Source organism: Empidonax traillii, unplaced genomic scaffold (genome assembly GCF_003031625.1).
Source record: "Empidonax traillii isolate 1590-97213 ecotype Southwest subspecies unplaced genomic scaffold, ASM303162v1 scaffold39:size2480183, whole genome shotgun sequence".
Classification (NCBI taxonomy): Eukaryota; Metazoa; Chordata; class Aves; order Passeriformes; family Tyrannidae; genus Empidonax; species Empidonax traillii.
The window spans coordinates 1,463,334-1,477,480 of record NW_020955232.1 but is presented as its reverse complement, the minus strand read 5'-3'; the positions used below and the strand labels follow the sequence as shown (position 1 = coordinate 1,477,480).

The 14,147-nt window shown below is 49.6% G+C and overlaps 1 protein-coding gene and 1 long non-coding RNA gene across 2 annotated transcripts in view; both read left to right on the top strand.

The window, feature by feature from the left end:
* Nucleotides 1-103: 103 nt before the first annotated feature.
* Nucleotides 104-5,483, top strand: LOC114054757. The gene is made up of 2 exons (XR_003570569.1): nt 104-3,676; nt 5,187-5,483. It is a non-coding gene; the product is annotated as an uncharacterized LOC114054757 (long non-coding RNA).
* Nucleotides 5,484-8,631: 3,148 nt separating this feature from the next.
* The window catches only part of ADAP1 (ArfGAP with dual PH domains 1), a 47,327-nt gene continuing 41,811 nt past the window's right edge, over nt 8,632-14,147 (top strand). The window contains exon 1 of the mRNA XM_027878203.1: nt 8,632-8,825. Within this exon, the coding sequence (XP_027734004.1) occupies nt 8,741-8,825 (85 nt within the window). The 5' untranslated portion in view covers nt 8,632-8,740. The remainder of the gene's footprint in view (nt 8,826-14,147) is intronic.

Below are 14,147 nucleotides of genomic sequence, written 5' to 3'. Positions count from 1 at the left end.
TTTTTTTTTTTTTTTTTTTTTTTTTTTTTTTTTTTTTTTTTTTTTTTTTTTTTTTTTTTTTTTTTTTTTTTTCTCCCTTAATGGTCTCGCTTCTGTGAATAACTGGCAGTGTTGCATTTTTTTCAGGATGCAGCAGATTTTCTAGCTTACAGATTTCAAGACAAAATGCCTTCCTTCTGGAATGAAGGTGCCATATGTCTTGAAATGCATAATTGATCACTGCTCAAAATAGAAGCTTCATAGAAAGTCACCTAGAAGTCCAATGCATGTGTGCAGGAGACTTAATAGACCTTGATGCATTTTTTGTTTCCTGAGAGTGATGATGATATAGGGAGAGGTTTTTATGGCTCCTCTTAGAGGTTCTGATGCTTGTGCTTTCTCATTATTCCAGGAGATCTTGGGAGTTGCATTAGCAGGTGCATCAATCATGCTTGCTGATCCCTGCTGGGCTTGGCTGGATGAAAAACACCCCAGACAAGCCTGGCATTCACCATATAGCCCAACAAGGGCCACAGCTGTATCTGTGAGTGTAAAACAGTTCAGTTGATCAAATCTGGTGAGTTGAATCCTGCCCTTGGTGCCCCTATTTCCCCACCTCTGGTGGGATGCCTGCACAAGCATTCTTCCCCAGCTCCCACACAGAGTGAGGTAGATTCCTACTGACGTGGGAGGGATGTTGGGGTTCATCTGGCTGTGTGCCCTGCTTCCTGGTAATAAACAACACTGTAGACCACCCAGTATTATGGATGCTTTTTTGTTCTGGTCCTTATGAATTATGGCAAATTCTTGATAAGAGCAATGCTGAGAAGTCGCTTTGGAAAAAAGGGAGCAGAGCAGGAAAGAAATCAAGGAGACTACCCAGAATGATCCAGGCTTTTCAATTCACCTTGATAGGTTTAAAAAGCAGGCAGTGGAGGTGCTTCTGCAGCCCCTTTGGGCAACTAAGTCCTTTGTCTATTTTAGTAACCTTCAAGGAGTTGACAGCTCTGATTTCTGGAGGATTTCTAGTTTTCTCACTGCTAGCAAGCCCTGCTCAGCAAGAACCTCCTCACACACCCAGTTCTGCTCCTGCTTGCAGAGCTGCTAATCAAGGATAGCACATGGGAAGGCAGCCACATGGGAGGGGGTGCTCTGCGAGGGAGTCAGACCCCGTTTTGTTTGCTCAATTTACATTTCTCTGTTATTAAACCATGTTCTGGGCTTCAGCAGGGTTTGTAAGCACTGCATCTCTACTTAGTGGACAAGGTAGGAGAATTATAGCACTACAGAATCTGGGACACCAGGATAGCCCTGAGGATTTGATGTGATGCTGTGTACTGCAGCCATCTGCTGCCAATCTACTAAGGGCCTCTCCCCTCTGGGTTGCACCAGCAGCCCCAGGTAGCATGGATGGATGGATGGTCATAAGCATTTCATCACACTGGGAAAGCCAGTTTTGGGGCAGGCAGACTCAAAGGGGGAAAAAAAATCCTGCTGCCACTCAGGATCGCAGAGAAGCTGTGGATCAGATCAGTGCTGAGAAAATTGCTGGTAAGTCAGGATGCTGAACCAGGCAGGAGCAAAGCCCCCCACTGATAAATGAGCCTTCACAGCCCCATGAACAAGCACCAAGCAGGAAGTCCCAGGGGTGTAATGAGGCTGGCTGCTTGCAACTCTGGGGTTGCCTCCCTTGGCTTTTGCTCTTTACTGTGGAGGTGGGAGTTATGCCATGCTGTAAACCCCTGGATTTAGCAGGTTGTCTTTAACCCCTTGTCCTCACCACCCGTCGCTGTGGCCCAGCCCATACAGAGCACACACTCCAGGCTGTGCCTGTTGTTTGGCACATCTCTGTGAGTGCTCAGAGCGGTTGCTAAGACAGCATAAGTCTGTCCCCTTTCTCCATGCCTTCAGGTGTCTGTCTGATCCAGAGGTATAGGTGTACTGTGTCCACGTAGCCCAATCCCAGAGCAGTATCCATGTGGGAGAGCAGAGGCAATGCCACGGGTCAGGAGTTAACAGTCTGTGTGCACAGACATCAGTGTGAGCGGTACAGGGGAGTGGAGTGTGGGCTACAGCTTAGTTCTCCCCCTTCCCAAACTGTGATGCAGAGTCTGGTGGGAAAGAGGGACTGTCCACTGCGACCTTCAAGGAGGCAGCATGGAGGTGAACATCTCTGACAGGAGATGCATCCTGACCTCTGTGTGAGGGATGCTCAGCATGTGCAAGGGCAGCACAGAGATGTTACAGGAACCAGGTCACTGCAGGGCTCTGGTGACAGGAGGTGTGTGAGTTCTGGTCAAAGGGACAGAGACACTGCGTTCACTGGCTGGTGAAAAAGAACCAGGTAGGTGAAAAATGAGAGCGTGTCTGGAACATCTACCTCCATCCTTCCAGCATGCATGGCAGGAGACTTGCAGGTGTGGTGGTGCCAGCCAGAAGGACTCATTTGAACACAGAGATGTCTGGATTGATGGCTTTATTTCAGCTTATTTTAGCAAGTAATAGGCAAGGGGGGTGATGTTTATCACTGAAACTGGAGCTGGCTGTACTTTAGATCACAGCTCTAATCGGTTAGACTGACTTGGACAGTAAATCACTTGAGCAGTACTAATAACACAGAGTGACAGGTGTACTAACCCTCTATTGCAGCAATAACCTGGTCCTGCTGGTTCTTTCACTCAGGTTAGTGCTTCTGCTCTGGTTTGTTTATTAAAGCTCCTTCACAAAAGTCACCTGGGTGGCTGCTCTGACTCAGCCATTGAAATGGCTGTTCTCCTGCCATTCCCCAACCTGGCTTCGGCTCTTTTTATAGCCTGCTATAAAATTGTTTATTTTTGCACCTGTTTAGAAAGGCTTTTTGGCCACAGGGGTCTCATGATGTTGTTTTCATGGCTTCTGGAGCAGGGCTGCTCTGTTGTTGCTAGAAATAATTGCTGTTAATTAATTCTTTGCTGATTTTTCTTTGGCAAAGCATACTGAAATAAACAGAGAAGTGAGCAGCATGCTCTGTATCTCGATGTTGTGGGAGCTTTTAGGAGGCATGCAGTGACATCCAAACAATCCCATCAGCAGCCAGAGGAAGGGTAGGATGCAGTCCTCAAGTTTCTGTGGACAAAGTTAATTGGGGGGAGGCTGAATTACCATCTCCAGCTGTTTGGCAGCTTCCTTCAGGCCACCATTTTTAATCTCTTTCTAGAGAAAAACCACAGCCTTGTTTCCATCTAATGCTTTATTCAAATCACAGTTGAGCAATGTTACAGAAAATGATGTGGTCTCAGCTCTCTGAGCTGGACCAGCAGCTGAAGGCAGCAGTCTGTGATACGAGACTGACTGCTGGGGCCAATAATTGCACCATTTTATCTTCTGTGCCCTTTTTTAAAATGGTTTGTTCTTTTTTTTTTCTGAGGGACTTTCAGACCAGAAGTGAAGTGCTGGGCTTCAGCCCCTCTGACCTGTGGCCATGCCTGTATCATCTCCATCATTCCCTTGGCACTGGGCTCCTGGCAGGATCAGCCACTGCTTCCCGGGAACCCAGAGCTGGCAGCAGCTGGCTGGGCCACTTCTGTCCCCACCCTGGAATGGGACATCATGCAGCCCAGTCTCTTGCTTGAATGTCTCCAAGCTGTTCCTGGAAGGATGAGCCATTTGAGCCAGGAAGAGATTAAATTATTGGAATTGAGCAAAAGCAATTTCCATGGTAAGTGCTTGCCCTGCGGTTGGCACATCGAACCTGTCCTGCCGTGCCTCTGACTCAGCCTGAGCTGATGACGTCCTGCTCTGTATAATCACTTTGGCTTTTCTTGGAGGAACTGATACACCCTGACATATGAGTGTCTTCACACATATGTTGGCTTTCTCCATACTGAGATTCCACAGGCTTAAGTCTTTTAATTAGAATAAATGGGGAATAATGCTTAAAGCGGTGGTCTACCAGTGATGTAGTTGAATTATTGACTTCATTGGCCTAATTTCATCTTCTCTGAGAGCAGAGAAGAGCCTGTCATTAGGCCATAGAAATCTGCACAGCTCCAGACTCAGGTGCCTCAGAGCTTCCATGGAGACAATTCCCTCAGCTACCCCTTCCATGTCAAATTTTACACCATATGAAATGGGTTTGGTACAACAGCAACATGACTGTTACAGAGCTGTTTTTCCTGTGTTGAGATTTCCCTGTGTGCCGTGCAGCAGACATGCAAATATCCAACATCTTCAAGCTATCCGTTGCCCCCTTACTCTCTCTCTTAGAGGTCTCTTGGCTCCCAACCACACTGTCTGAACAATTAAGCAGCCCCTGCAAGCACAAACCAACTCCTAAATCAGCCCATTGCTGCAGTGAGCTGGCCAGAGACAGGCGGAATGAAAACTGAAAGGATATCCTGAGCACGTGACAGACGGGCTGATGGTCAGACAACTTTCCTTTTTGTTGGCAGTGTGGCAGTGAGAGATCAGTGATCAGCTCTAGGGTGTTGTAGAAACCTAAAAAAAAAAAAAAAAAAAAAAAAGGTGTTTAAGGAAATCAGCAGAGATTTTGCCCTGAATCCCCTTCTTGTCCTCATTCTCCCCGTTTCTGCTGCCTTGCAGAGGATCTCTGTGCATGGCCTTACAGAGGATCTGTGTGTGCATGATGTTACCTGCATGACTGTTCAATCACTGGAGCAAAGGACTCCCCCTCTTTCATGGTGGTAACACTGGGCTGCAGCAGAGTTAACCACTATGCAAATGGAATGAAGCCCTGACCTGCAAATCACTCTGCAGTGAGGCACTTTTAGAGCTGCACAACACCGTCTTCTTTGAGGGCTGGTGCAGGTGCAGAGCAGCTCTGCAGACACAGGACTTCACTGTTATTTCTGCACCTTCACAACACTTTCTCTTCAACCTGACCAACGCATCCTAACCATGCAGATGCAGTGAGTGTGCTTTTCCCTGTTCCACAGAAGAACAATCCCACAGGATCCATACAGCAATTTGCTCAAAAGCAGAGAAAGTTGGCATCAGTATTGGGTTTTCAGTTCAAGAGTTTTTAATTCCCCTGATCTGAGCTCTCTGCTCTGTGGCATTCCTCCCTCTCAGCTGTAGCCACTCTTGATTTAACTGGATAACCCAGAAAACATGATACATATTTTTTTAAGAAAAACCTCTAGGATTTAAGTTTCTTCCTTTTTTTTTTTTTCCCCCTTCTTCTTCTTTTTTTTTTTTGTTTTGAACAGGAAACCAAAACTGCAACGGAAATGAGCTGCTGTAGCATAGGTGCAGCTGGCCAGTGCTGTAGCTTGTTCACACAAACCTCCAGCTGCAAAAGCTGCCTCCCCCATGGTGCTGAGGAAGCCTAAAGGATCCAGCCTGGTGTATCTGCTACTCCAGAGTTTTGCTTGAATGCAGTTGCAGTGGCATGAATTATTGATATCTCTGTTCAGGTTTGCTGTTCATGCAGGAATCTGTAATGCTTCCCCACCTTACGCTGTGAACGCGCTCCCGGGTCACATAAAGGGTTCTGTTTAACAGCCTTTCACTTGCATGGTTGTGACATTGATTTAGCTATTTCAGGGCTGGGGCTGCAAAATTAACTAAAAACCAGTGTAAACAGCTCTTTCCTGACAAAACAAGGCAGTCTCGGGGTAAAAGGAGCTAATATGGAAGGGCAAGGAGAAGGAATAGTTATGTCTGTCCATTTTCAGGGTGTCACCACAAACATGATGGAAAGGTCTCCTGGAATTTCTGAGCATTCTTTGCCCTGACCTCAGTATCTGGCATTTCCAGAGGCTGCCCTTGCTGCCACTGTGCTTACCACCTCAAGAGATCGCATTAATAACGTCCGTTTCTAAGGCAACAACCTTGTGATTTAGAAAAGACGGAGTTAAAAGTGTGTGTGTTTACAAACAAACACATCTTACACATAAATATGTAAGTATTTACATACATATGTATATAAATTTATATCAGACCTCTAAGCCACTTAGCAGTGGAGAGACAGAAAGCATCTGAATGATGGTGATGTGCTGACAGTGACAGCATGTCTCCAGAGAGTTTGGCCAGAGACTTTGCAAGAAGTAGGAGCAAATTCATTTAGCACTCTCAGACAGGCTGTACCCACAGGCAAAGTGTGGGGCAAAGCTCAGGGGAGGTGTTGACTTCTGTGGGTACAGGCAGGAGGGAACAGTCTGACATAGACAAGGTGATGCTCAGCAGCTCCCAGGAGCCTCCGCCAACCCTGACGGGGCAAACTTCACCCTTTGCCCCTTGTAAGGCTATAAACTCTGATGCTGTCCCTGCTTTACACCAGGAATCATAATCCTTAGGAGCCAGTATCCATCAGGAGAGCCTCACTGCCTGCCCTGGATCAACATTGTGCCAATCAATACTGGGACAATACCCAGCCTCTTAACCTTGGATAAACCAGGAGTAAATTTACAGAGGTACTCTTGTATATGTGAGATTGGTTGAAGCCTTTGATTTTCCACTGAAGAAAAGTTTATCTGCAATTCTGGCTCATTAAGTTCCAACTTTTCTCCCTGTCTCTCCATGTTCCCTCCACCCATGTGGGTTGTTTGTTTCCCCGTGTGAAGTCTGGAGTAATTCTGATGAGACTTAAATGCTGAGGATGCTGACTGACCCTTGCTGGCCCTGCTCTCTGGCCCTGCCTGTCCTTTATGAAATGCTCCCCTTTCATCATTGACAACAGGCTCTGTTTTATTTGATTTTATTGCAAGATATAAATTTCTGTCTGCAGCCCTGGCTTCCAGCACGTGGAGGAGAGAGAGGGATTGCCTAGCAACCAGGAGAACAAAAAATTAAGAGAATCAATAAGTCTTAATGGAAAGCTAAACAGAGACTTTCAAACCAAACCCCCTCCCTTCTCCCAGCCCCGGCCCGTGGTAAGTTCATGATGATGTGCAGCATCCTGGCTATCACACAAAGCCTTCAGCAAGTGCCTCTTCTGGAAAAACCAGAGTGCAAATGAAAACCTGACCTAACTTGGGCTTAGGGAAAGCTCTGATCCTGTAAGCATTTACACTTCAAGCTCGAGCATATCACAGGTGTGGAGGATTAGGGCTAAGATAATGTGTTGAGCTGGTTTCTCTCAGAGGATGTTAGCAGTCAGTGCTCTGCTCCAGGTAAGTATTAGTGACTTGGAGGCTGAAGAAGGTGAGGGTCTGGATGCTCAGCTTACCCACAAAAGGCCTGTGTGTGGAATTGTGCCTTTGATTAGCACATTTTAGATGTTATCAGCCTATGTGCGTAAAACCAGCAAGCCCAGCACAATGCTGGACGCTGGGCAGAGCCAGCAAGAGTCCAACATCAGCTTAAAGCAGTCAGAAATCAACCTGGTTACAGTCGCTTGCCTGGCAGCACAAATGCAAAGGTCATTTAGAAGAATGTATTCCAGGCAAGTGGGGCAATTATAAATATACCAGGCCATGATTCTGTTCGTATTTAAGTGTTACTCTATTTTCTCCCCCAAAGTGTCCTCTGGAACCTGCTCACATCTGTGTAGGTCTGCAGGATCAAGACGGTGATTTAGTTCTGGAAGCCTTCCTGGAGCTTCTGGCAAGGCCCCTCCTGCAGGTGCTCGTGCACACCCTGAACCTCGTGGGCAGCATGAACCACATGAGCTGAGCTTGCAGGAGGGCTCTGCTTTGCTGGAAGGAGCAGAGAGTGATGACTTGAACGGGGAACTTGCTTTGCAGAACTAAAATTAAGCAGAGATGTATGAACCACAAACAGGACATATCAGCATTGCAGGTGACCCATACCTGAGAGGAAGGTTTCAGCAGGAGTCTGGGCAGCAGCCTCGAGGCACAGCTCTGAACCCCTCCTTGGCCAGAGGCTTCCCACATCACCATCCAGGGTCACTCCCTAGTCCTTATTAGCTGCTAAAACAAGGACAGGAGCCTTGCCTGTAGGTGACATGACATGCATGAGGGGCTGCAGCCCTTGGTCCCAGCAACACAGACATGCTGACACAGGGAAGCTCTGGTTCTTCCCCAGGGACGTTTTCTCTCCTGATAGATACTCCCTTGACACCACGGAGGCTGTGAAAAGTGTGGGAAGATGCTTGGAGGATGGTCCTGACAAGACATAGACATGAAAGGACAGCAGTGAAGGAGGAGCATTTTGGAGCGCATGTGGCTACTAGTGAAACATTCACAACTACCCCCAAAAGACGCTGATGTTGAAAAACGCTCCCCAAAAGTGCTGCCTGTGAACCTGCCAAGGTGCTTGAGTGGCGAGGCCCCAGCCAATGAGGGTTGGGGGATGCTGAGACCCCCGGCCCCCACCTCCCCATTCCCCCCCCGGCTCCCACCCCATGAGCGAGAGCATCCTGCCCCGTCACCCCGAGTGGGAAGGGACAAGAGGGAAGGGACCCCTGAGTGCTGGGGACACCTGGAGGGATGGGACGCCCTGAAGCTCGGGGACCCCCCCGGGGGGATGACGGGGCGCCCGGGCCACGAGCAGCCGCTGGAGGTCGCGGGCGAGCGGCGCGGGGGAGCCACCAGCCCCCCGGGGCCCGGCGAGAAGGCGGAACCGGCGGCGTGCCCGGCCGGGCGGCCCCGGCAGCGGCGGGGCCAGAGGCTCCCAGGGCAGAGAGGCAGCACCGCCCCAGCAGCGGCGCGTCCCGGCGGCCGGAGAGGCGCGTTCAGCGTGCGGGGCCGAATGGAGCCGCCCGGGCGCCGCCCGCCTCGCCAGCGCCCCCCGCCCGCACCATGAGGCTGCGGTAGCGCGGCGGAGCGAGCGGAGCCCCGCGGAGCCGCCCGCCGCCCCCATGGCGAAGGAGAGGAGCAGGAAGGCGCTGGTGGAGCTGCTCCAGCGGCCGGGGAACGCGGCGTGCGCTGACTGCGCCGCCCCGGGTAAGGGCAGGGCAGGGCGAGGGGAGGAGAGGCGGGGGGCGCGGGCGGCGGCCGCACCTGCACCTGTCCGCCCCGCACCGCATGGCACAGCCCCGCACGGCACGGCACGGCACGGCACAGCCCCGCACGGCACCGCACCGCGCGGAGGCAGCGACGGCGCGGGGGGCTCTGCCCTCTGCGGGAGCGGAGAGCTTTGCGCCCCGCCGAGGGGGTGCCCGACCCCCCTTCCCCGCCCCGCGGGGATGCAGCGGGGACGCTCCGCGGCCGGTGCGGGGATGCGCTGCGCTGCCGCGGTCCCCGAGGGCCGGCCCCGGCCGAGGTTTCCCCGGTCCCCCCCCCGGCCCGGCCCGGCTCCTCGCCCGGCTGTGAGCGCTGATGTCATCCCGGCGGGTCCCCGCGGGCTGCAGCGCGGCCGGGGCCGGTAGCCGGGCGGCGGGGGCTCTGCCGGGGGTGCCCTGTGCTGCGGGGGTGGCGTGTCCTCCGTGTCCCCTCGGCTGCTGCTGCCCTGTCGGCGAGCAAACAGAGCGGACAACCAGAGGCATCGCCGCGGCCACCCTGCCGACCAACCTTTGCCCGGCTGCCATCGATGGGTGCCTAAGCTATGCAGGGAGCGGGGCTGGAATGTCCGTAGTCGTCTTCGTGCGCAGACGGGAGAAAATCTGGGCTCGGAACGTCTTTCTAGCCCTTTGGATGGTGAATTGTGGGGGTCGGGGTGTGATGCTCTTGCTGAGCAGGGTCTACATGAGGCGGTGGGACCCGCCTTTGAGAACAGCCTTAGAAAAATTGCAGAACAAGTAGCTTTCCTTTTAATAAAAAAAAAAAAATCACCATATAGAAACACCTAAATTTCTATTAGCTTGAGCAGGAAGGCTCTGAAGAGGTGTATAGGAAGGATGTCCTTCCCAGCCTATGTCATTCTATAGGTTAAAGAAAACCCAACACTTCAGCTGAATCTTATTTTCCCAGATATTGATTTGCTTGGGATTTCAAAATCTGTTGGATACCACTATCCAGCTCATACCATTACCAGTGGTTTTGTATCCCTAACCTGCATCTCAGGACACTGCAGTTCACTTTCAGACGTGTTGTGTCCCCCAGTACCCAGCTGGAAAGGACAAAGAACTTTCAGCACGGCGTGAACAGCTTTGCAGCGCCGCGTTGCTCTGCCTGCTCCCACCCATCTGCTGCCTGGTGCTGCTGTCTGACTGTACCAGCCCACCTTTGAGGTGCCTTGCTGAGCACAGCTTGGCAGCTTGGGCTCACCGGGAGTAGGTGTCTGCCTAAATTATTCCTTCCTGGAGAAAACTTTACAAACCTGGGTCTTTACAAACCATTCAGGTCTGTGGGATGATTCTCCCTCGCCCTCTGCAAAATGGGAAGTTTCTCAGCACTATCAGGGTGGAGATGAGGCTGTAGGACAGTAAAATAGCTCACGTCAGGGAAAGAGGGTTGTTGGTGAAGGCTCCAAAAGGACTTGTAAAACAACAAAACCATATTTTGTTTTTGGTGACGTTTGCATACAGAGATGTCTTAGTGAATCTGAAACTCAGAGAGGAGAATTTGGGCCAGTGGCTTTTGTAACACAAGATGTGCTATATTAATACCATTCAGCTTCTTCTAACTCTCGTAGCATTGCTTCCCTGGGACCAGCTCCTTGTTCATCAACCCAATTTCTTTAGTGGCTACTTTGCTTCAGTTCCTTTGGCAAACAAGAGCTACTCAGGGTGCTGGAGTGTGCTCGTCTGCCTGGCAGTGACAATAAGCTTGAGATGTTCTGGGCTACTTAAGATAATACCTTCTGTCTGGAGGTGATATAGAAAATATTCACCCTGAATTCAGTTATTCATCCTGGGCAGGTGTGGCAGGCCAAGTCTTTCTGGGGATGAGGTAATGCAGGATAGGCAGGATAGAGGTTAAGAGAGCCTCCAGAATGGAGTGCAAGTATATTCTTTGCTGAGAAGTGAGATGCACAGAGAGATAAAGAGGGATAAAGCACAGAGAGCTGGAAGCAGGTGTGCAGCTGACCCTGGAAAAGTCCCAAAGCAAGAAAATGAAGTGAGAAGGAAAGAAGTGGGAGGGTGGGGAATGAACAGAAGATGAGGAAAGCAGGGTGGACTTGTGCTTTCCCACATGTGAGTATCATCATAGGGCTGATCTGGTACAGCTGGGGGGGAAGCCAAAGGTCAGGATCCTTCATTTATTATTTCTGCTTCTCAGGTGGGTGTGTGCCTTTCCCTGAAATCCTCAGTTAGAACAGAATCCACTTTAAGAGACAGTCATTTAGCTCAGGAATGCTGATAACAAAGAATAGGATGGATCAGAAACATAATTCTCTGTTAGTCACTTTAATTTGTTTTTTTGGAAGCCAGCTGGGTTTTCTTTTTCTCTTGGAAATATTTGTTTTAGAAATCAGCCAGCTAGTGAAAGTTTGTTTGTTTCTTTTCCCTTCCCTGCTGTCAAAAAGGGTTGTTTTCTTTTGTTACTGTTTTGGCATTTGGGAGAGGCTCAGTAGCCGGAGCCCCGAAGTCACAGCTTGTCCCAGGTATTCAGTGTCTGTAACAGATCCCTGGGTTTCTGATGCAAAGGAGCTCACAGCTTGGCATTGTTGGACTAAGCTGTGACCATGCAAAAATCAAAGCTGGGGATGGAGAGGGAACATGGAGGGAGGCAGCGCTGCTCCTCCTGGGCTGTGTAAATAACACAGCCTGCTGGGTCATCGCATCTCCTTGGGGAGATCCAAGCACAACTGCTGATCCAAACTGCTGCTTGCCTGGGTCTGGGCCAGAATTTGCCACTTAATCATGATTGAGGATTATTTAAGTGGCCAAGCCCTGCAAGTAAGGCTGCTGAGTTCAAGATGTGTGTTCCTCTGGTCTGTGTGTTCCTCTGGTCCATGCACAGGATATGAACACTTGCAGCTGGGTGAAATGTGGTATTGAGTGTGATGTTCAGGAAGGTCAGATCTGGGTCTTCCCCAGCACCAGTGTATATGCCTGGCCAAAAACTCTCTTGTGCAAAAAGCAGAGCTTCCAGAGAGTCCTCTCAGATTTTGAGGACATGCCTCAGGTGGGGAGAACAGTCTTGCTGTGGCCCTGGCCATGGCAGCTGGGAATGCAGAGAGGATGCTAAAGCAGAATGTGAAAATCAGAGTGGAAAATAACCTGAGAGGTTACATTTTTCACTTGCATGGCTTTTGTGGGTCTTTTTATGAGTTAGGTTTTTATTAATTGTATCTTTACAAAACCTTGAATTTTAACGAAAGGTTGTTTTGAATAAAAGATATTTCAGTTGCAAAAACGTCATCCATCTGTAATAAGTAATGGGATTGCCTTGGTTCCATCTTTGGAACTGAATTCTGGGGTAGAAGCCACTGTAATAAAGTCATTAAATGGGGCTTCAGGTCCCCTGTCACTACATACTTCAGTGTCCTGGGTGTTGGTTTGCAGCGTGTTTGTTTCGTAGGTTTAAAGCTGTGCTTTCAGAGTGAAGACCGCATGGTAAATGCTGTCTTAAGTGCAAACTGAGCAATGTTGCTGAACTGCTGGTGTGTAATGGCTCTCTGTGCATTAGAATAATCTTTTTTTCTTCAAGACTAGTGTGGCAATTCAGCCTTTTTTTTTTTCTAAATGATTCTTTGTCTCAGGCAATCTTTCCTCGCATCATGAGACGGATGGTTATCTCAGGGCATAACAAGACCTTGAGTATTTCTCTCTCTTTACTCCATTTTTCTATGACTTAGGCTGGTGTTTCCATGGAGTGAGAATCATTTTACATTGTAGGAGGACAGGGAGGCTCTGAAGACAGAAATGGAAATCCCATCAAAGCAATCCTGCAGTTTAAACCCTCTGGCAGCAGTTTACATGGATTGTTATCATTTTCATCTTTCTTATTTGGGATGGATTACTGGGACATGGATCCTGGGTAACATCGGCCTCTGTGCCCGAGGCTCAGGGGGGATGAGGGATGGAGGAAGAGAGAAGGCACAGGCTGGAGGGGAGTCTGGTATCCAAGCTTTGTGCTGCGGAGCCGTGCAGATCTGGTGTTTTGGTGTAACAGTTCATATAAAAGCCCAAGGGTGGGTGGTGCGTGGCTGAGGTGGTTGTAAACACCTTTCCTGCAGGCCCAGCATCTTCTCAATTCTAAGACAGGTGAAGCTTTTCCATTCCCATGACGTCACCAAGTGAGGGTGGTGATTAGAGGGAAACACATGAGTGCTGGGGATTGCTTGATTTGCTCAGGATTAAGGGAGGCACTGAACGGATTTGATCTCAACCGTCTCCCTTCCTCTGTCCAACCCAGATCAGGGAGACAACTGAGTCACTGGGTCCTGCCTCGTGTTGCCATCTGCACTGACTCTCCCCATCCCCTCAGGGGAGTGATGGGGCTCTGCCTCGCAGCTCATTCTCTCTCTTGCCCCCACTGCCTCCCACTGCAAAGCTGTTCCGGAGCTTTGCCTCTCTAATGGCATGAAACAGCCTTTTCATGTTCGAGCTGAAAGTGGAAACTTGTTCCTGCACCTCCATTGTCCTCTCACTTAAGTAGTGATTTTATTTTTTGTTTGTTTGTTTGTTTCCTGGGAATTTGCCAGCCCTTCTCCCTGGGCACAAGGAGATTGGAGGGATAAGAAGAAAAAAAAGAGTCTCACAGCAGTTTAACTCGATGCCACTTTGTGCAGGAGAGAGGACTTTTTGAAACAAAGGAGGTTTAATGTGACGGTGTTTTCTGTCTGGTCCTGGTGCCTGGGCTGCAGCACAGTGTGGGCTGAAGACAGAGGGGGCTGCTGGGACCTGCCAGTTGAATTAAAAGACCCTGGCAAGTTTAGTGCCTTCACTGAAAAATTTTCCTACTTAAAGGGGAGTGTTGGTGGGAGGGTGTTTGGCTTCAATGTTAATGTCTTTTATTGTTATTTTTCAGCATGCATGACCAGGGTCTGTTTATTAGCCTCCTAATCTTTCCCCAAAGTAAACAGCCCCAGAACTTTAGTGCTGAACACGAGGTTCTCTGACTGGGCCATGTAGGAAATGAGCAGCAGCTGAGCAGCAAAGGCTTTTTTTGTGCTTGTGTGGATCACATCAAAACCCCTGTGATTCTATCCCGTATCAATGATTTACCTTTCTAGTGCAGGGTAAGAAAGGTTTTGCCTACCTGAAGAGGTCCTTCACTTCCTTTTGATCAGCCTTTATCACCTCAAACAGGAGAGGGATCAGGAAAATCCTTTGAATCCCCATCCCAACCAAACACCAGCTCCTATCCAGCTGGGGTGGCTGGGATGCAGCCAGGCAGCTCGTGAAGGGTCAGGCCATCGTTGGTGTGCTGGGAAAT